Source organism: Drosophila tropicalis, unplaced genomic scaffold, assembly GCF_018151085.1.
Source record: "Drosophila tropicalis isolate 14030-0801.00 unplaced genomic scaffold, ASM1815108v1 contig_845, whole genome shotgun sequence".
Taxonomy (NCBI): Eukaryota; Metazoa; Arthropoda; class Insecta; order Diptera; family Drosophilidae; genus Drosophila; species Drosophila tropicalis.
In genome coordinates this window covers 1,376,490-1,398,894 of record NW_027173338.1, presented here as the reverse complement: position 1 = coordinate 1,398,894, position 22,405 = coordinate 1,376,490, and the positions used below count along the sequence as shown (strand labels likewise).

Sequence of the window (22,405 nt, the reverse complement as noted above, 5' to 3'; positions counted from 1 at the left end):
ATTTTTAAAAAGTTACTTTTACAAGAGAATTTTAAGATTTTAATTTGGAAATTAAATTTCTTCTTTTTCCGTTGTGTATTTCAGGAAGTGACACCTTAATCGCATTGATGATCCTCCAATTATTTATTTATTCCCTCCTTAATGGTATTATAAAATTTGTGAAATTTTATTGTTAACCCCATAAACAATATATTTTCTTGATCAGCGTAATAATTCGAGTCGATATACCCATCGAATGAAACTTACTATTTATGTTTTTGATAGCCTAAATGAAATCAAGTTTTCTAATATATGGATGTATATCTTACATAAGTAGAAAGAAGTTGACTTTGTGAGAAGTTTTCCATTATAGAAAGAGAATCGTATAAAATACAAAAAATATTTTCAAAAACGAAACTTATTCAATAAAATTTGCTTGAAGAAAATAACAATTGAAAAATTTCCATAGGTATACATATAAAAATATATAAACATATAAAAACATTAGTCTATGGTAAATAGAAAAGTTAAAATCTATTAACTTATATTTCAGTTTGTAGCCTAGTCTTACTTCAATTAAATGCCTAAAATTTAAAGAATTTATTTTATGATGACATAACAATATTTAAACAGTCTCTTCTCTATGCCCATCAATATTAAAATTCAAGCAAGACAAATTACTTTAACTAAACCAATAAAAAAAATGTTTAACATATCTCAATAGTCGTCAAAAAGAAAATTTCACCTTAGGTTCTACCGAGATTTGAACTCGGATCGCTGGATTCAGAGTCCAAAGTGCTAACCATTACACCATAGAACCAGTTGTCAGCACGGCGAATGAATAACATTCTGAAAATTATGGCCAAAAAGAGAAGAGAGCACAAGTAAGAGAACGTAAAATATGGCTAAAGAGAAAACGTAATTGGCAAGAAGGTGGTAAAAAACTAAACTCTAACTATAAATAGATGCAAAAATAATCGAGTCGAATTTTCTTTATTACAATTTTACATTCAATGTACATCATCAGGAAGGGAACGTTTGGTTTAAATAATTGGAAAGTTTCCCACCATTTTCTTTTTTTTTATACAAAAGAAAGTAAAATTTATATGTCATTAAATTCCTTTATGGTATGCTCTTTAAAAGCCATAAATTTCCAATATTTTTCCTAACCAATTATAAACACTAGAACGTGCATTTATTGCCCACTCTTGCTCTTTACTTTAGTTCATTTTACAGTCACTTCTTTTCCTTTGTTTTAACTATTATCTATGTATATATATTTCTGTGGGGGCGTGACATGTCAATTATATGCAGTTCACTTTCATTGTGTTTGACTTTGTCTTTTAACTGTAGTCACTAATTAGCCAAACACTTGTTATTCCAACCGTCGTAACCCGGCCATCGAAGCGCCAGAGTGCCATGAACTTGTTGAAATGCCAGGACACGTTTACGTTTACATTTAGCTTACCCACCTGTATTTAAACTGTGTGGAAGGGGGAGGGGCGCGGTTGGGGAGGATTTTAGCGCATTTATTTTTATCTCCAACCCCGCTCTATATACGCCATTATTATCACATCATTTGCATGCGTTTAGAATAAGGACAACAGCTCGGTGTAGTGACTGTAATTTGATGCCAACTTTGACGACAATCTCATTAACATGACATCAAAATCGGAGACCCTACTCAGTGTGTTGTTATGTCGTCATATAAAGAAGGTTTCTTTACCTTTAATTGAAGTACCGACAATAAATATACCCTAAACTAATAGGAGAAGGAATTTCAGATGCGAAACTTAGAGACTTAACCTTAGTTCTTTAAAATCTTTGAAGTTTCTGTATCTTTATATCATTAAAATCTTCAACAGTTCGTTGACTAACTTTAAGAATTGTTCTTGGCCCTGTCGATAACACTTAATGTATTGCCCTTTTGCCTTTTCTTAACTTGGAGTCGACAATCCCAAAATACCCTTCTTTACTACACTTACTGGGTGTGTAAGAGAATTGCAATGACTGGGAGATGAAATAAAATGGCTGAAATGTTAAATGATAGATGTTCTTCGATATGCGTAATCAATGCAATTGTTGTCTGCTGTCTGATAATAAAATTCCGACAACAAAATTGCATTTATCACATTTGTTAATAAAATGGATATTGTCGATATGCTGGCTGTGGGGGTGGGAATGGGCGGTTATCTGAATTGCACATCTTAAGAGGTTAAAGAAAACTTCTTTCTTTGATTTTATAACTTTAATTTTCAGAGCCAGAAGTAAGCTCTTTGCTTTAAAAGCTTTATCAGGTTGAAACCTTTGCTTTGTGAGAAAAGCTAACAAAAAGCTTTACAGTCCATTGCAAAAATCAGTGTACCAAGATGTGTATTGTTATTATTAGTATAGGATATCGTTGTAAACTATCAACATAACCATATTTTAAAAGCACTGGCGACTAAGGCCTTTGGATTAGACGATAACTACATCCATCCTGGGATTCGATTCCGGATCCTTGTTGACTGGGACATTTAGACAAGTCATTTACAGAGGACTTCATCAAGATCTGTAAGTGAAAAACAAACTATTAAAATGAGTCAAAGTGCCATCTGAATATTGAATGAAGGTAAAAACCTTTGTTGAAAATAATAAAACTTCTAATTCCTAGCCAAACTTTAAACTTATATTTAGAATCGAATGTCTCATAAGCATTTGTTTAAGTTTAGTATTAATGCTTTGTCTAATATTGTAAAATATTTAAGAGAGACTCTTTTATAAAATACTAATTCAATACATAACCTTTCAGTAAACTTTCCTTATTCTCATACCTTCTAAAAGATTTCTGCTTCGAAAACTTATTGTAAATATTATAGGTACTTCTTTCTACGACAAATGGAGAAAGGAATCTTTGTTCCTAAACTAAACTTGTATTTTAAGTTTTACTAAGTCTATTTCTTATCTTTATGAAACGGGTCGAAAAGAATACCATATAACTTTATTTCATATAGAAATATATTAATGATCTGTGGCAGGATATCATAGAGCACCCATTGAAATTATGCTTTTATTATATACTTGTACTAAGAATTCTAAACAAAAGGCCATTATGAGAAAAATAAAGTGAAATCTATCAAAGGGAATCCCATTTCGGAGTTTCTTTCTAATAATAATCATGACTAGCGCTTTACCACTGTTTATTCTGAAAATCCAAAAATACAAAACAAAACCGATCGACAAGCTGTACAGATAAGACTCTCGGGAATCGCGCTGTGGAATGAATCAATTTTTTTTATTTTGGCTTTTTTTTTTGCCGAAAAAAAATAAAAAACATTATCGCAAACAAATTATGGCACATTATGTCAGGGCAATGAGAGATAATAATGCACCCAACAACACAAAAATTATTTTGTTATTTTTGTGCACGCGTTAATCTATAATCTATTGATGTTTATACATACATTTCGGTACTTTAGGACTACCTTTGATGAAAACTTGATACGGATTTTAAAATTTGCTCTTTATTCATAGGTTTTACATATGGATTTTGCATCATAAAGTTTCATTAAATGTCCACGGCTTATCAGTTAGTTGAATTTATTAGTTCTGTAGATAATTTTATCAAAATTAATTGGCTGTGTAGTATAACTAACCATAACACTTATCAGTTAATGACAGTTACCACATGATATACTAGGGTATAGAAAGTCGAGGTTAGTCTCTGATAATTGCTTTGATTACCATGCTCGAAAGTGATTTGTAGGAAGATAATCACATAAGCTTTAGCCATAAAGATCCCAGGAAATTGATTTTGATTTATACGAACTACGGGCTAAGTATCTAATCTTTTCTATTGCCCAACAGCTATAGCCTATGTCAAATGTCGATGACGCGGGTAAATTTTGTTTTATTTTTGAATTTGTACCATTTGGAACGGAACAATGACCATTGGTTCGGGCATATAATAAATATTGAAAAGGAATTGCCGACTATACACACATGCATAGGTATGTAAACCATGGATAGGTTAAAATTTGTGGCTTATCATATCATAAAAACAAAATGTTTCGCATTGTAAACTTCAGCTGATAAGAAAGGAAGAAAAAACAATTGGCAACAAACTGAATCGGTCAATTGTTTATATATGGCGTAATATAAGCCGGACAGCTAACAAGTTAACCAATTTAGATAAGCTGTTCGATATGTTAAAGAAATTTTGATGATTCACTAAATGTCGTCAACATTGTATCTATTTTTATGAATTATATCTTAATTTAATTAATTTTGATTTATTTTTAAATCCATTTATCCGTGCTTCTTATCAATCTAGCTGGATACCATAAAAAGGTTTCCTCTTTCAAGTCAGAGCTCCATTTGTTGGACGCGTATTCCAAGTGTCGGTACTTATTAAATATTAAGCGTAAAATAGTTTCAATAGTTTTGTTTCCGATTTAAATGGTAAGAAAATTTTCCCAACATGCGTGAGCTGATAAAAACACACACACACAAAAAAAAACAAAAATGATAAAAATCGTCTGGACTCGAGTCAAGTTCAGGCCTTGTCTCAAGGTCTACATATATGAACATTCGACTAATTCACTATTGTATACCACATAGAAATCTCTTTTCAATTGGGGAGAGAGAGAGAGGGAGAGATTAGTTTTTAACTGATTAGCGTTAGAACATAGACGAAAAAACTACTGAAATTTAAATAAAATAAATGTGTCAAAGAAAAATTATAGCGAAATCTATTTGTTTTTTTAAATGGCGATTAGCAAATTGTAATCATGGCAAAGATTGTGCATTTCTAGTTATTTTTTATAATCCTTTGATATTCAGAGAAGATTGAATGCTCTTTGCCAAATTTGAGAAATATTTTAATTATTTATGTCACTTGGTTTTAGTTTTTATTTTTAAATGTTCCAAAAACCAGCGAAAAAAATGTGAAAGAAATCAAGCTGATGTTTTGTATTGGAAGACTAATATAAAATTTAATGGATATTATAATTTTAATCTATAATTTTCCATAACTTATATTTTAGATAACAGACATTCATCCATGACAAAGCAATTTAAGTGGTTACCATGTCGATATGACGCCGATATTTTTGAGCGAAGTCTGTTGGTATCCATAGGGGCAAAGTGTTTAGAAGAGGACTCTGGGATATCTCGTTGAGTGCATGCTAATAATACATACAAATGTTCTTATCCGGGACAAAAGTCTTAAGAAAATCCGAGTATACCCCACTAAAACATAGTTATTTCTTTCACTGATAAGAGTCTCAACAGTCTGTTTCAGTGTCAAAGCAAAGATGTTGTTTAGAATGTGTGCGTAAAACACATCATTTAATTTTCTAATCCCAAAGTCAGCAAAGTGCGAGTGAGAAGGCCATATGCATATATCCCCCCCAATTGTTGATAAGAAATACATAACACAGCGGCATTTGCTGTTGGCAGCAGGTATCGACGACGGCGACGACGACGACAACGACAACAACGTCGACGTCAACGTCGATCGACACCAGCAACGTTTTCTATAGCATCCGATCCTGAAGAGCGCGATCAGTTCACGCTTTGCCCTCGCTGCTTGCGGTCGTTTGTGTGTCGTCGTGTCTCAAGAACAGGAATAGACCCCTCTAAGAACCACAACAAATTATTAAAAACCGTCAAAATTTTTACGGAATATCCAACAGTTTTTTAAGTCAACACGTAAATTATGTAAGTTGGCCAAAACCAAAAGAAAAAAACAAAAAAACATTGACAAATATGAAAACAAGTGCGTGACTTCCCTCGAACACGTGCAAAAAAGAAAAAGATAATAGAAAGAATCCAATTTTTGTTTCTCTAAGGCAGCAAAAAAAAAAAAAAAAAAATTTTGTTTTATTTTTGCTCTTCTTTAGACTTTCGTCTTTGGTTTTTAGTGGGTCAGTGCACTTCGATTCGGGTTCATTGTCATGCTTACCGCTATATTTTGCCATCTTCGTTTGGTTTGATCGAGCGAGCCTCTTTTACATAGAGTGGACATCTCACCTCACCCACTCTCGCTCTCTTTCTTGCCCTACCATTCTGTCCATCTATTCCCCAATTCCGAAGAGAATGAACCAAATAACCAAAAATGCTTCATCCCCCCCTTTCCATCTCTTGTGTTGTCATTTGTCGTGGTCGTCGTCGTCGTCATCGTCGACGTCTGCGTTGGCGAGAATCTCGCAGTCTTTTGGGCAAATATTTTTAGATGTCGCTTGGCCTATTATCAGTTTTGTTTTCACACGCTTGTTCTGCCTCTCTTTTTCAATTTTGTTGTACATAAATCTTTAAACCAAAAACTATTATGTGTAACTTTTCCATAGTGTGCTGCAATGAGTCTTAGGATCAGGCGAGTTTGAACGGAAAATGTCTCGACAACGGCTTATCACAAAAAGCCGGTTTTCTATGATTGAGTCCGACTAGTGTTTCCTGATACTGCGCCGCTGGATTATATTAAGTTGTATATTGTAATACCCTGGAAACGTAAAACTCTAGAGCATATCAGGCAAAAGGAAGAACAAGTTTCGTGTAGTTTCTATTCCCTTTTATATGTAGATAACAAAGAATGATAGATAAATAACTTCTATGTAATAGTAGCCTATCATTAAAGTCGTAAAGTTTTTATATAACAGTAAACTTTGGAATAGAAAACATATTGTATCTTATACATTGTTAATAACAGATTATCCTTTTGGACTTTAATAACCAATGTGGACTTTAATAATATCACACTTGAACCACTTATACATATAGCCATTCAATTTTCTCTGTATAACAGGTTATACTTTGGTAAGTCCTTTCGACTTTATAATTTTCCCAACTAGTCAGTTCATATTAAGCTTCGTAATCAACTTCAGTCGATCTACTTCAAATTGATCTGTATAGCAGCTTTTCAAAACATTCTAATTAGTGGTAATACCCAAGTCGACAACCTGACGATCAACTTGTACTATTACGCAGCCATTAAACTTGATTTCTATTCATAATTTGATTTTATAATTACGAACATGAGTTCGTCGCGTGCCTTAGTGTTTATTCATCACCACGAAGAGGTTGCTGTGTTTCTTTCATATGATTTATGGTGTTTATATTTGAACTTACTCAAGTGATAATCGTATTCCCACCCAAAAAAAAAAAGTAGGAAAGAAATGAATGAACATATTGCGCCCTGCAATAACATCTCAATTATGAAATGATTTACCTAAAGGTTATGAGTCTTTCCAACAAGTTAAAAGCGCCAATTATTCACTTTTAATGTTTTTGTCTATTTCCACGACACGTTGGGTGTCAATCAATCAAAAATAATCACATTCGAGCGTTACTCCGTACTCTATCTGCTATTACAGCTGACCCTTTGGACTGTGCCTAAGTCAGGTGTCTTAGAGGTGTATTTTTTCCTTCGTGCTTGCCTTATTTAAATTCTGTGGAAGTATTTTGACTATTCTTTAGTTTCTATTATTTCGTGGGTATTTTGGGTTGTTCTTATCGGTTTTTTTCCCCTTTTTAGCAAGTTGGCGACTGTCGACTATTTATTGATTAATAAAATGTTATGGAACACAAGTCATGGAACTTTTGTGTATATAGATATCAGAAGAATTACGAAGAATGGACTTTGGTAACAGGGAAATAATATCAACTATGTTTGGACAGACTTCTGGTAGCGTGTGTTTTTGTGGTATAGCTAGATAAGTTATTATATAACCTGCTGAGCAATTGGATACCTTATTCGATCGTCATGGTAACAGGTGAAAGCCAAGTGAAGGAAGTAACCGACTCTTTGGTAGTTTGAGCCGTCATCTGTTTTTTGGTATACACTTATATATGACCCCCTCTTCAAAGTTGGCCGACCAATAATCAGGTGTTAAGTAATAATCTTTTGACGATAAGAACCTATTTTATTCATATGAAACGGAAGCCTTGACACAGGCCTTTCAAGTTTTCAGCTCTTATCGTTTAGATGAAAATATTTATATACAATATATGTATACATACATATATGGGTAGAAAAAAACGCATGTACTTTAGCCGTAGATGAGGTGATTGTGTGGTCAATCAAGAAAATGAACTAACATCAATTCGATTTTGTTTTCACAGTCAATTGAAATGTCCACAAACGAGGCGCTCTTTAATCGTCCTGGCCCCAATCGCCTGAGGCCAGCGGAGGTCTATCGCACCACCGTACCCACAGAGGCGGTTAAGATACGGATGCATAAGGATGGACTCGGTGCCGAGGAACCCATCTCCATACCCGGACTCCTGAAGCGCACTGTCAACAATTATCCCGAGTATCCGGCGCTGCGTTCAAAGAACGGCAAAAATGGCTACACGACTGTTACCTACAGGTAAGCATCGAGAGAGAAGTTGCTAAGCTAATTAGCTCGGCTTTCGATTTTTACGCTTCTTGGCGAAATTCGTTTAACGTTGATTGAATTTAATCAACCGACAACCCAACCCACCTGATGCCATCATCTTTCCATTCGACAGACAATATGAGCAAAAAGTACATCAGGTGGCCAAAGCCTTCATTAAACTGGGCCTAGAGGAGCATCATTCGGTTGGTGTGCTGGCCTTCAATTGCGCGGAATGGTTCTACTCGGCCATGGGTGCCATACATGCACGCGGTATTATAGCTGGCATCTATACCACAAATTCTGCAGACGCTGTCCTTCATGTGTTGGATAACTCCAAGGCACAGATCGTTGTGGTCGATGATTCCAAGCAGATGGATAAAATTCACGCCATACGCGATAAGTTGCCCAATCTAAAGGCTGCCATTCAGATTCAAGAACCCTATGCTCCATACCTGAAGAAGGAGGATGGCTACTATAGGGTGAGTGTTTGAGTGGGTTTTAATCTTCATTAAACTTTCATTTGATAATGGGGTATTCCCTTCTTCTTTTCTTGCAGTGGTCGGAAATTGAGTCGATGAACGTTAGCGATGTGGAGGACAAGTTCAAGCAGCGTCTGGAGAATATTGCCATCAATGAATGCTGTTGTCTGGTCTATACATCCGGCACTGTCGGTATGCCCAAGGGTGTAATGCTGTCACACGATAACATCACCTTCGATGCACGCGGCATTGTCAAATCGCTGGAGAAGATTGTGGTGGGAGCTGAATCTATAGTATCGTATTTACCACTTTCCCATGTGGCTGCCCAAACGGTTGACATTTACACGGCGGCTGCCATTGCCTGCTGTATTTGGTTTGCCGATAAGGATGCTCTAAAGGGAACCCTGGTCAAATCATTGCAAGATGCCCGTCCCACACGATTCATGGGCGTTCCCAGGGTCTATGAAAAGTTCCAGGAACGTATGGTTGCCGTTGCCAGTTCCAGTGGTAGCTTCAAAAAAATGCTTGCCGGCTGGGCCAAGGGCATCACATTGAAGCACTACATGGAGAGTCAAGGGTAAGTAGCAAAGAGCCTACAAAAACAACAACAAAAAAAACAAAAAATGTGCTTCAACTTTAACTTTGTGTGCGCATAAATTATGCAAAAAGGATGCACAGTTAAAGTGGCTTCCAACTCCCTTCCTATGCACAATCCCGGCCAGCCTCTGCTGTGTTTTGGCCCGCTAAATTATGCAAGTACATCGCTTGGCAACGGCGTGCTCTGGTTTTAAGCGAAAATCACTGACAACAACATTCCTCATACGTCACGTTGAACCTGCCAGCGAAAGCTCCTTGCTGGCATTTACCAGAACATGCCATGGCGGACACGAGCCAAGGAGTAAACACATCGGGATTTTCTAGGAGATATTTGGCTAGCGTGTAAAAAATATCAAGGAAAACTAGACTTCAGGATTGTAGAAGCTTAAATACTCTTTACATTACTCGATGTCTAAAACCATTTCCTAAATTCAGACAATTGCAATTTCATCATTATGGGCAACCATTTCAAAAACAGCCCAAATATGCCAAAAACTCTAAGATACCAAATTTACCTCAAAAACCTTAGAATTCAATTAAGAGGTTCGGCAATCTAAAAGGTCGAAATCGCTTTTACCCTTTGCAAGGGTATACAAAAAGTGCTTTAGCAGTGATTAGATTAGAGACATTAGAAAAAGAGGATTCTGAGAAGATTCTAAGAGATAACTTGATACACTCAAAGACTTTTTTGACTTGAGCTTAATAAGAGTTATCTTTAAAAGTGTAGCTCGAATCCTTTTTGCCTACTTTAGTGTGCAAAATCTAAAAAGTTGTAGTTGCCAACTCATAATTTAAACAAAATTGTAATTAAACTTTTCACATTTAACACACTTACAGCAAAACCTCCGGCGGCTTTCGTTACAAGATTGCCAAGTCGCTCATCATGTCCAAGGTGAAACAGGCCTTGGGTTTCGATCATGTGGTTACTTTGGTCAGCGCCGCTGCTCCTATGTCACCGGAGACCAAGAAATATTTCCTTAGTTTGGATTTGAAAATTCTTGATGCCTTTGGCATGTCAGAGACTGGAGGATGTCATACCATTTGCCTGCCTGACTCGGTGGCGCTCAATTCCATTGGCAAAACGATGCCCGGCTGTGAGTCGAAGATCATCAATAAGGATGAAAGCGGACATGGTGAATTGTGTATACGTGGACGTCATGTGTTCATGGGTTACATTGACAACAAGGAGAAGACCGAAGAGTCACTGGATGACGATTGCTGGTTGCATTCCGGTGATTTGGGCTACATTGATGATAAGGGTTATGTTTGCCTAACAGGACGTTCCAAGGAGATTATTATTACAGCCGGCGGAGAGAATATTCCCCCAGTTCATATTGAGAATATGATTAAAAAGGAATTGGATGGTATTTCCAATGCCTTCCTGGTGGGTGAGCAACGTAAATATCTTACTGTGTTGCTAACTATTAAGGTGAGTTTCACATAGAAGCTACAATTTTTCAGAAGATAACTAACCTCATATTCTTTGCGGCAGACCGAACTGGATAAGGATACTGGCGAGCCACTGGATGAGCTTACCCACGAGTCTTCGGTATGGATGAAATCATTGGGAGTTGAATACAAGACTCTCTCGGAAATCCTTAAGGCTGGCCCATGCCCCAAGGTATGGAAATCCATTGAGGATGGCATTAAACGGGCCAACAAACACTCCATCTCGAATGCCCAAAAGGTGCAAAAGTTTACCATTTTGCCACATGATTTCTCCATCCCCACCGGTGAATTGGGACCCACTCTAAAGGTCAAGCGCAATGTGGTAGCTAAACAATATGCCGATGAGATTGAGAAACTCTATGCCTAAAAAGCGAAAGAGAATCATTTAGGAACCTGAGCTTTAAACCAACAACAAACACACAAAAACTGAATTAACTGAATTTAACGGACTTCTTATGCCATTCATTGAGTGCCAGTTTTAGGATAGAGAACGAGTTGACACTGGAGTCAACGTTTAGGACAATTATGCTGGTATGCTTGTGCCTACAAATAGTCCTTAGATCAACAAACTATTCTGATTTCTACACACATATATAATATATATACATAGTTATATATAGGTGTATATACTATATAGAGAGATCTTTTATACTTAGTACTTTTTAAGTCTAACAAGCAAATTGTATTTAATTTGTTTTTATTTTTTATTTACTTGAAACGCAAGATACAAAACAAAAAAAACAAAAAACAAAATTGTTTATTGTCTGAAATTTATACAATAAATATTTTTGCTTAGATATATGTTAAAAGAGATGTGATTGCAAATGGTTTAGAATGGAATATTAATCGGGATAAGTGGAATTCCCCTCTACCTCTGCTTTGATTGTTCAGGCTGCTCTTGCGCCTCCTCCACAGCAATTGGTGATTCACTGCCATCTTCTAAACCTTTGGCCAAACGTTCTGCTACACGTTGCATTAGCTCCTCCACACTCATCTCGATCTTAGTGCAAGCATGACGATGGACATCATAACGTTGATCTTGACCACATTTAATGCGTTCACATTTTAAATTCAAACTAAACCAACTGCTCACATCCTTATACCCGGCACGACATTCGCATTCATTGTGAGCAATGCATTGGCTGTGCTCCGGACAACCGCCATGGCAAATGGGACGACAATTGAACTCGTGGTTCTTATGCTGATGCTGATGGGAATGCTGATGATGATATGAATGCTCATAGCCCCGCATGCAACGGCATTTGTTGGGTTCCATGCAGTAGCTGTGGGCGGGACAGGCCTCCAGACAGATGGGTTCACAGAATCCGAAAAGTATTGTACGATAACCAGGGCAACAAACTTGAACCGTATCCCAGCGAATGCGTTCCTCATAGACGACATACTGCTCCGTATCAGTGCTGCCACTTGGAGACTTGGTAACCGGCACCTGGTACTTGACACTAATATTCTTTTGGCAATGACCATTCGTAATGGCAAAGCCCAGACCGGTGGACGCCATTAGACCCACACTGAAGAGGAGTAGTGGAACCACGGCTGCGATAGCCGACAGCATTGTGCGTACTTTGTGGCCACTCCAAGTGCACTAAACGCAGCATCAGTTGATAAAAGTGAAATTCTTTTGTTCGACCATCCTCTTGGGACAGACAAGGCAGACAGTTTGCCAGATGATGATAAGTCGTTACATCGTTTGTTTTGCAAATGTCGTCTTATCAGGGAGTTGTCGCAGCATTGGAAATGTACCGAGACGACTTGATCAGACATTTCACATCGAACATGTTCCAAGTTCCTGGAATGTCGATCAGAGCTGCAGTTTCGTTCTATGTTCAATTGAAGAAGTTTCGTTGAATTATGCAATCAAAGATGGATTACTTTCGCAATGGTATACCTTCTCATGGGCTTCTTGATATATTTTTCGCTACAGAAAAGTCATTAGATTAACTACAACCGAACTTCAAGCCAAATAGATGGCATCCAGGTAAGCGTTCGATCACTATAATCAAAATAATTCCTTTAAGTTGATTTTTCTGCAGACTTACATACAAATATGGCCCGGTGAACTGAGGAGTTGTACTTTAGAACCTTCCGGACCCTCCAATAGCTTCTATGAACAGATGCGTCTATAGAAAAGTGTTCCTGTCTAAACGTTAACAAATTAAGTGGCAAATGAGATAATCCTGTCTTGAAGTGCGTCTATTTTGTTGAACTGTATGGGTTTGTGTAGCCAAGCGTCTCTAGAAATGATTTGTTGAATTTCAATAATGTAATGAAATATACATACATTGTACACACATAAAAACAAAAGACATGTAAAAAAAAAAACACTAGTTTAAGGTTTAAACTTAAATTTTTTAATTTTAAACATAAATCCAAAATAAGATTAATTTGAATAATTTGTATTTTTAATTGCATAATTTTAGGCTTCGATGTAAAAACTTATTCAATTGTATTGCATACTTACAGGCAAAGAATTACATCGTTTAAATTAAATTTGTGTTCTATGTAGGACACTCTCGCGTAGTCCTCCGGCTAAATTTGTTAGACACCTTACAACTCTGAACAACTAGACAAGTGTCTAAATAAGGACAATTAACTATTTATCGATATTAGATACTCATTTATCTTCTAGGGTTTTGAATTGGATGAAACTTTATCTCAAATACAAGAATTTACTTTTTTAAAACATTTATAGAAGTTTTGGGATATCCTGTGGATAAAAAATAATACTCTAATAGACTAATTTTAAGAAAGGAAATGTTATAAATTTGTTAAAAAAGCTTTGTATTTTGTTTCAGCGTTCAAGGGGCAAAGTTTCCCCTAGATCAACCCCTGTCAATACCTGAATAAAAATTAGTTAAATAAATGCCAAAGTCCTTTCATAACCATTTCTTCAGAGCAACCTTCCTTACTCCGCAGACTTTTGAGGTGTCTTTTGAATATCTTCTTAGAACAACTTGTATTTTGTCGACAAAATGACAAAACCACCACTGGCATTGCAAAGATGTATGTATGTACATATCTACATACATTTGTATATACATATGTACATACATCATTAATATCTGAGAAAAGGCGGAAAAAAAACAGCTGAGCAAATGCCGACTTTTGCTAATGCCAACGTCAACGTCGCCGCTTACTATTCCAGAGAGTGCTAGCCTAACCATATTGTGTTTGTTGTCTGGTCTCCCAAAACACAAGTTGGATAAGTATTATATGTACATACATATGTATCTACAAACGTATGTACATACCTTACCTACTACCTACTTACTAGCTAACATGCTGTACGGGTATCTCATAGCTATCTGCATAAATATGTATGTTCGTATATGTAAAGACAGATACTGATGGGCGTGGGGAGGGCGCGAAGGCTGGGCGGGACAACCATCCAAACAACCAACCAACCATCCATTCATAGCCATACCCGCTACACATGTGTGTACATACAACGACATCGACTAAGTTTTGCATATGAATATTGTGCGTTTGTGTTGCTCGATATATACAAATAAACATGAGCCGAAAGCAGGCGAACAGAAGTGATTAGCAGGCAAAGGCAAAAATGTAGTCAGAGGCAAAAGGCAAATATGTGTATGCAATGTTGTTGCTGTTGTTGTTGTACTTGTAGCTGGTGTAGTAGACGGACTTTAATGTTACCCCATATGAGAAGCTAAAACGGTAACAGGCGACGACGTCGGCGACGTTCTCTTCAAAAAAAAAAAAAAACAAACTTTGTACGTAATGTTGTGTGTTTTTACATATGTATGTAAGTATCTAGCTAGCATGCACATATAAATGAATATATGTGTGTATATTTGTACAAATATATATGTACATACAGTTGTAATGAGCAGAAGAGAAAAAAAAAAGGAAAACACATATGTACATATGAACATGTATACAAAATAAAAGCGAAGCAAGCAGAAGCAAAGCGAAAGCCAAAACCAGAAATGGGCATGAAAATGAAATATAATAGGTAAGTGGGGAGGGCGGAAAGACGAGCAGTCAGGTGGGGGGGCACTGTGACGTCGAGCAATTTAAATATGTATGGGTGTAAGTTTTGGTGAAAACATATGTAACCTGTATGTTGTATGCTGTCTGACTTGTTCATACACATGTACACACATATGTATGTATGTATGTACATCCATGTGTGCCGATAAGTTGAGTGAGCCCAACGCTTGCTCTCATCATGATGACGATGACGATAATGACGATGATGACGTAGCAAAAGCAGTATGCATGTATGTATGTACATACATATGTTAGCTACACCAACAACAACTACAACAACTTAATTTGTTGTGATTATCGGCATTCAGCGGGTGCTTCATACGAGTTAAACGTTTCATGATTTGCCACACAAACACTGGCAGTCAGAAAAATTAGCCTGCTCCGCGGTACATTTAACTAGCGAGGCCATAAGTATAAGAACGACTTAAACGGTTTGGCATCAATAGATCAAGTTTTTACAAATTCTATTATCCATTTTTAGCTGCTTTAGATTCGAGATTAAACGTTTTCCCGTATACAACTATACGGTTTATCCTAGAAGGTCCTGAATTGGTCCTAAATCACTTCTTCAGTTTTAAAAAAAAGAACCAAAAATTAAAATATTTGATTTAACAAATAGATTAGTACACTTAAAAAATATTTTTAGAAATTATGGAAATTACTTTTGGCGAGTCCATCTGTTTTCCTGAGACCCAAAGTGATCCATTGATGACATAGAATTTAGATACTTGAGGAATTGATCTTGTTTAACTAAAATAAACAATGTTTTCCTACCTTATACCTTCAAGTAGACCATTATTAATCCAGCTTTAACAGTTATAAATAAAAGAAATATCAAAAAAGAGAAAACAAATGTAAGGTCAAGGAAGTTATTTTTCAAAAAAAAATTACTTTTTAGCTTTTTGAATCCCAAATGGTTTTTTAAAATTTGCCTTTTCGGTTATTTAAATTATTTTAAAGCACTTTCTCCCTTGTGAACATCGTTCAGTGTCAGAATGTTTAACTTAATTGAATATGTAGTTCAAAGGAAACTAAATCATTTTGCTTATAATCTTTCAAGTAGTGTTGAATGAAATTAAATTTTTGTTCATGTCTTTAAACAAGTGCATGTATTTGATTTCATTTTCATAGCAAAACATTTCCCCCAACTTCAATTTCAATCATGACTTACACAATTGATAGTTGACATTACTTGGTTATCTTCCGTTGAGTCTGCTTGAATTCAGTTTTCAGCTTATCTGGGCTGGCATGTAACATTCATTGGTCGTATAATCATGACAACGCATAAATAATTGCCCTCATATACCCCATTTCAATTCGAATCTGAATAGTAGGCCTGGAGAATTTTCCATTATGGAGACGCAAAGTGCGGCATCATCGAAAACAGAGACTGCATCTCATCGATGCGTAGCCAAAAACAGATAAGACCCAAGCCCAGGGCCTTATGACAGTGACAATAATGACGACGATGGCACTGATGGGGTATTGAGAATGGAAAACATACATATTATAGAAGCCATAGGCTTTTGTGGCTTCTTCGGTCAAGCGATTAGCAGGCAAAAGTCCAAGAACATACAATGGTCTTGTGAGGTTCGAATGACGTAAGTGCATTTGTGCATAACGAATGTGCATTTATGCCTCTAATAGATAAGCAAATGTATCTTTTAGTATGCCTTTAATAGGATACCGATAAACGATGGATTACCACTTATAAGTCTTGTCCTTTAAGGTTTGGTTCAAGGGTGTTTAAAATGTTACATAAACGGAGGGAAGGTTCGATTTAACAAAACATTTCGCATAATTGTTTCTTAAGTAAAACTTCTTTGGAATCGTTTTGGAACCAAAATACGAAAAAGTCTTGTGGTTGGTCAAAAGGTGGAATAAAAACAAAACCGCATTAAGTTTTGCGGTACTTAAGACCAGACATTAAGTCTTTGATCTTGAGTGAAATACTAAAGGCTCATGTTATGCCAAAATCCGAGTTCCGAATCTTAATGTACCTACATACATATGTATATTTAATATAAAGAACAAAGCTAGATACTACATGTATGTTGTTTAATAGCAGTAGGGATATATGTAGTTGTAGATATTGGGGAGTCAAATCTACATTTTTGTGCTTTAAGTGGTCTAATAATGTAAATAAAACTTTTTCGATTATATTACAGAAATGTCCTAAAATATGTAAACAAATGCTGTTTGTATGTATGTATTTGTATATACACGTTTCGATTCCTTAAACTTTAAGGCTTAAATCTTCTAAGAATGTAATAGAGTAACATACATACACATGTACATATATAAAGGACACATTTAAGACGCATCTACTACTTCTTTTAGTCTTTTGACTTTCATTACCGTTCAGATTTTAAAATATACATAGATCGATGGGCGAAAATAGTTTTAATATTAAGATATTGATTATAGATCGATGATCAGTTTCATTTGGCCAACAAGGGTAAGATATTGGTTAAATATCTATTATCAAACGGTCAATAGATTTGTGTGAATTTGAATAGGCCTTCCCATATCAGTCAATACCTATGCAGCTGTACACCAGACAAATGTGTCAAAGTCGTCAAGAGTCATTGAGTTTGGGGACAGCCTTTCACATTGACTCTGACAATTTTGTCACCTGTTGATATCTTGAAGAGTTGTTAGTGCTTTGTTGTGTTAATGATGGTATTAATAGAAATAAGCACAGTTTTAAATACCGGTTGTTATTGTAATTGCTATTTATGCGAATGACTGACTGGTCAGTAGAAGAGAGAGAGAGAGAGAGACAGAGAGAGTGATAGAAAGACCTCTCAGAAAGAAAGAGAGAGAGTCAGAGAGAGAATGACAAGTGAGAGCGGGTTAATATATGTATATTGTTGTTGTTATCTTTCCCATTCTGACTGATATGCTTGGCAAGTAGAAATGAGTTTAGTTGCATGATGTGGGGGAGGGGAGTGGCCAAATGCCAGAAGGGGATACAAAGGCAATGCAATATACATGTGTGTGAGGAATATGTATGTACACGCTTGTTTGTCAATATATGTATACACATGTTATTTGATTTTCGTTTCGCTTTTTATGTCTGTCTGTCCGCCCCACTGCCGCTGCGAGAGAGTGCGCGTGTGTGTGTGTGTGTGTGTGTTTGCCGCACTTCTGTTGCTCGGTACATGAATATAAATGTTGTTTATCTGCCCTCCGCCTTACTGCCCGACCTATACCCCAAACCCCTCCCCAACAACATCTACATAGCAGTAGTTTAGTGTGTGTATCGTTTGCGAGTGTGCCAGTGTGTGTGTGTGTGTGGTATGTGCATGAATATGTGCTGCTTCTTTATTGTTGTGTGTACTTGTTGTTGTTGCTGCTGTTGTAGCTTTGTCTGGCTCACTTGCTGCTGCTGCTGCTCGTATGAACTTTTTTTTTTCGCTTTGGCTTTTGTATTCGGTCGGGGGGTCTTTCGGTCTGGCCTCTTGCTAATCAATGCTGTGCGCCGGGTTATTTCGCTATATCTATATGTACACAAACAAATCTACAAAAGTCACAGACATGCACATGCTCATGTTGTATTATTCGAATCTCTCCTCTCCGCCCATATACCACCACCCCCCACCACAGCATACTACATGAGATTGGTGCGTGTAAATTGTATGTACAACAAAACACAATGTTTTGTCGGTATTACATATGCAAAAAGACGAAGAATAGGCTCACACAAGTACGTATTTATGTATGCATGTACATCAAAACATATAGAGTACATAATATATGTGCATACATACATATGTATGTTTGTAAGTATGCATGTCATTTCAGCTATAGAAAAACTTAAGGCTAACCGCTAGAAATATGAATGGAAAGACGACAACGCACTACGCCCAGTCATCAAGCGGGCGGGGGAAACAGAAAATAAAAACGAACCCTTTTGACCTCAGCTGTCTTTTGAGGGGTAAGTGAGAAAGATATGAGATATTTGGATATCCTATGCTGCTTATGTGGGCATAAACGTTGTTTCTTTTATTAGTTGTTGGCCTTGAACAACGGAAACTCAAATCAAATTGTTTCATACCCTCTGCAAGAAGAGGATGTATGCACTTACATGTCCTTAATGTACATCATGTTTGTCCTTTACATCATTGTTTGTAATGGTAGACATACAAACCATTTCTGTGTGTGTAACTTTTTTAGGGTATACCCTCGTCGTCAGTATCAATTCCCATATCGTTTGATTGCCTAGAAATTCTTGATTATTTTCTTTTAGGATGGACTTTATTTTATAAAGAATTTTCTTCTTTCAATCTCTTTAAAGCCAAACCTTTAAGAATGCAAAACTTCCACATGAAAATCTGAATTCTATAGCAAGACAGACCATTAAAATGCATTTCATAAATGTAGGACAATTTTGCGATAGTACAATCGGATAAATATTTACGTTTTGAAGTACTAATAGGAAAGCCAACATAGTTTGTTTGTTTATTAAAATAAGTGTCTCACAACTCCCAAAATAATTTTGTAAGGTTCGTAAATTCTTATTAGTCATTTCAAACCTCCAGTTTAAGTTTTAAACTGCGTCAATATTAGTCTTTATTATTCAGATATGGATAGAATTACGCTGACATTGTGGGTGTATCTTTTCTAATGACAGATTCTCGCATATGTAAATCGTTATGTCCCTATAAGGTCCACTCTAAAACTGAATTATTTTATTGCTACCGTTTGTTGTTAGTTGGTAGTTAAGGTGAGCTTTCTTTTGCAGTAGAAATGCCCAGATGCCTATTGTATGTCCCTCCTCCCCACACAAAATTCATCCATTTACAACTATCTAAAGATATATACAAAAAAACATGCATACATATATTCATATCTACACAGATACTTACTTACATTATATATTTGTATATATAGAGAAGTATTTGTATATATGTAAAGCTCTCCGATTTTTATCTTTCGCTTTATTTGATATAATTTCCCCATATACCGTTACACATATCACACACACACACACTTAGCCATAGATTTGTATGTACAAAAATACTATAACAAAACAAAAAAAAAACAACAACTGCAACTATTTGTGTTGTGTGTAGTTTTGATGCAATAAACACACTCCTCCCTCAGTACCCCCCACCTTGCCTCTTACCCACCGACTATTCTTCATACACTCTCTCCTTAGTTGCTCGCGCTATTTGCCACTCCCCACTCCCCGATATCCGACCCCCTTCCACCATAAGCTCCAATCGCTGAATTGCCTACACTTGTTACGGATTCATGGGCTGCTGTTCATTGGTAAATAATTTCATAATAATGTTGTTGTTGGCAAACATAATAAAAGATAAGCCGCAAAAAGGAGTGGGGGATGGCAAAAAGAAAAATAACAACAAACTACATAAGCAAGCAGCATACAAATTACAACAATTACAATTGTGTTAATAATATTTCATTTTGATTGCGATATCATTGCCCATGCATGTACATACAATACAAATGACTACATATTTACATAGCAAGTGAGAGAGAGAGAGATAGAGAAAGAGAGAGACAGACGTACATACATATGTGCGGCAACATGGTTAGATGGACACTTTTGACATTTTGCAATAAAATAAATTAAACAATAAATTATAAATTTGTACAAAAAATGACTGTTTGAGTAGCAGGCGCGCAGAAGACCAAACACTGTGCTTGAACGTCGACGTCGCCGACGACGACGCCAGCAGCGTCAATGATGACGATGACGACGACGACGCCAGCGTTTTGGGTCTGAGCTTCGGACTGGTGTTTGTGTGAAAGTAATTTTTTTTTTTTTTTTTACTGCCGCCTCTGTTGCTTCTATTCCCAATGCTTCTGTTTGTGTGTCGCAGAGTGCGTGTGTACCTAAGTGTATGTATGTGTGCGGCTGAGTGACCAACTGGGTGTGCATACATGAGTGTGTGTGTGTGTGGGTTGGAGGGGTAGACATACCCGCTATAAAATCATGTTTTATGTACGACAAATAAACCATCAGACGCACTTTCCCTATATACTTTGTACCTGAACTGTACATATACATATACACATATGGATAACCGTAACCCAGTTTTCCCCACAATACACACACACACACACACACATTGATGCATGCCTGACCTAACCCTCTGAATTTATGGTGGGTCTTTATACTAAGAGATCGTCTGTGGGCATTTGCCTCAGGTCAGTTACATACAGTATGTTTTTTTTTGGGTTTTCTAAATGTTAAGCTACCCAAAATGGAAAACTTTGAGGGAAATTTGATAAGTAAGGATACTATTTGGAATAATTGTTGTTAATTTGAAATTTTTAATTAGGCAGCTTACGAAATAAATTAAAACCATAAGTTTAAAGCGAATAAAGGTTTTAAATGAATTCAATTTAAAATTCAAATCTATTCAAAGGAATCCGAAGTATGTCTTTAAGCATGGAAGAAAGTCCAAGAGATCCTGACCCCAAATTGTATTCGACTTTTTTGCTCTTCTTGCGCCCAAGAAGTCTTCGAAGTGGTCATTTAATTTGGACAATTCCTTATACTAGAAATAATCCAACTGAGAAATATAAAAAATTTGGTCGAAGAGTGCTTTTAAATACAAAATATTTACTTATCATCTTATTATGTATGTATCAGATATTTCTCTAGACTTCTTTGTTCATTTTTTAACGAAAACAATTGTATAGCTCCTTGACTTTGGAGTAATTCAATAAAATTTGCCTAAGGTCCAAATACTTATAGCTTAAGCGTAAACAAATAAGCATTATTTAAAGCTTCACAAATTTAGTTGACTATTTTGTGACTAATCTTAGGAGAAATAGAATTAGAATATTTAAACTGAACTCAAGGTTAAGAGTACCTATAAACAGCATCTAATGAAAAGTCAAAATGAGTTTCTTATATATTTTTATACAGGTTTATGGTATTTCCGAACACTAGGTCAAAGCGAACTGGAATTTGGGAGACCTAGGTGGACTTGGATATTCTAAAGTAATTTTAACTTTAATGAGGACACTTTATGTGTCTACATGTTATATGGTTAGATTGGTTATAAAAGTTGGTACTTTTAATAAAACGTTTAGCCAGAATTAAACTTTATACCTTAGTTCAAGTTAGACGTATGAATTTAAGCTCAATTGAAGTTTAGACGAGAAGACGTATTTGACGTAATTGGAGTCTTATTGAATTTTCGTCACTCAATCAATTTAAAATAAAAATCATGTTGCTAGCTCCAATACAAAATGGATTGTTACTACATGGAACTATTGTTTATACATGTACAATGTGTGTCCATAATCAAAATTTTGTCTAGCATGTTATCTCCATGAACAAAACAAAAAAGGGAAAATTGTGCTGATCCCATTGCCCCCAAATGACTGATCGAGAGCCGGAACATGAACTTAGGAGCCAAGAACCCAAGAGGGTTTCGACTCAGATTTTGGTGGTGGAACGATAAGAGAGCAACAGAAAGACTCCTATCGGTTAGCCACGTGCGTCTAAAGGTCAATCAGTTTAAGAAG

General features: G+C 36.2%; 2 protein-coding genes and 1 non-coding gene across 3 annotated transcripts; 1 reads left to right on the top strand and 2 right to left on the bottom strand.

Annotated features, from left to right (window-relative positions):
- Positions 1–727: 727 nt before the first annotated feature.
- On the bottom strand, positions 728–799 carry TRNAQ-CUG (transfer RNA glutamine (anticodon CUG)). The gene has a single exon. It is a non-coding gene; the product is annotated as a tRNA-Gln (tRNA).
- A 4,721-nt stretch (positions 800–5,520) lies between these two features.
- bgm (bubblegum) lies at positions 5,521–11,670 on the top strand. The gene is made up of 6 exons (XM_068295238.1): positions 5,521–5,679; positions 8,080–8,327; positions 8,470–8,815; positions 8,893–9,392; positions 10,250–10,841; positions 10,905–11,670. The coding sequence occupies exons 2-6, from the start codon at positions 8,089–8,091 to the stop codon at positions 11,226–11,228; spliced, it is 2,001 nt and encodes a 666-aa protein (XP_068151339.1). The 5' UTR covers positions 5,521–5,679; positions 8,080–8,088; the 3' UTR covers positions 11,229–11,670.
- Positions 11,671–11,729: 59 nt separating this feature from the next.
- NimC3 (Nimrod C3) lies at positions 11,730–12,434 on the bottom strand. The gene has a single exon (XM_068294728.1). The coding sequence runs from the start codon at positions 12,432–12,434 to the stop codon at positions 11,730–11,732; it is 705 nt and encodes a 234-aa protein (XP_068150829.1).
- Positions 12,435–22,405: the final 9,971 nt, after the last annotated feature.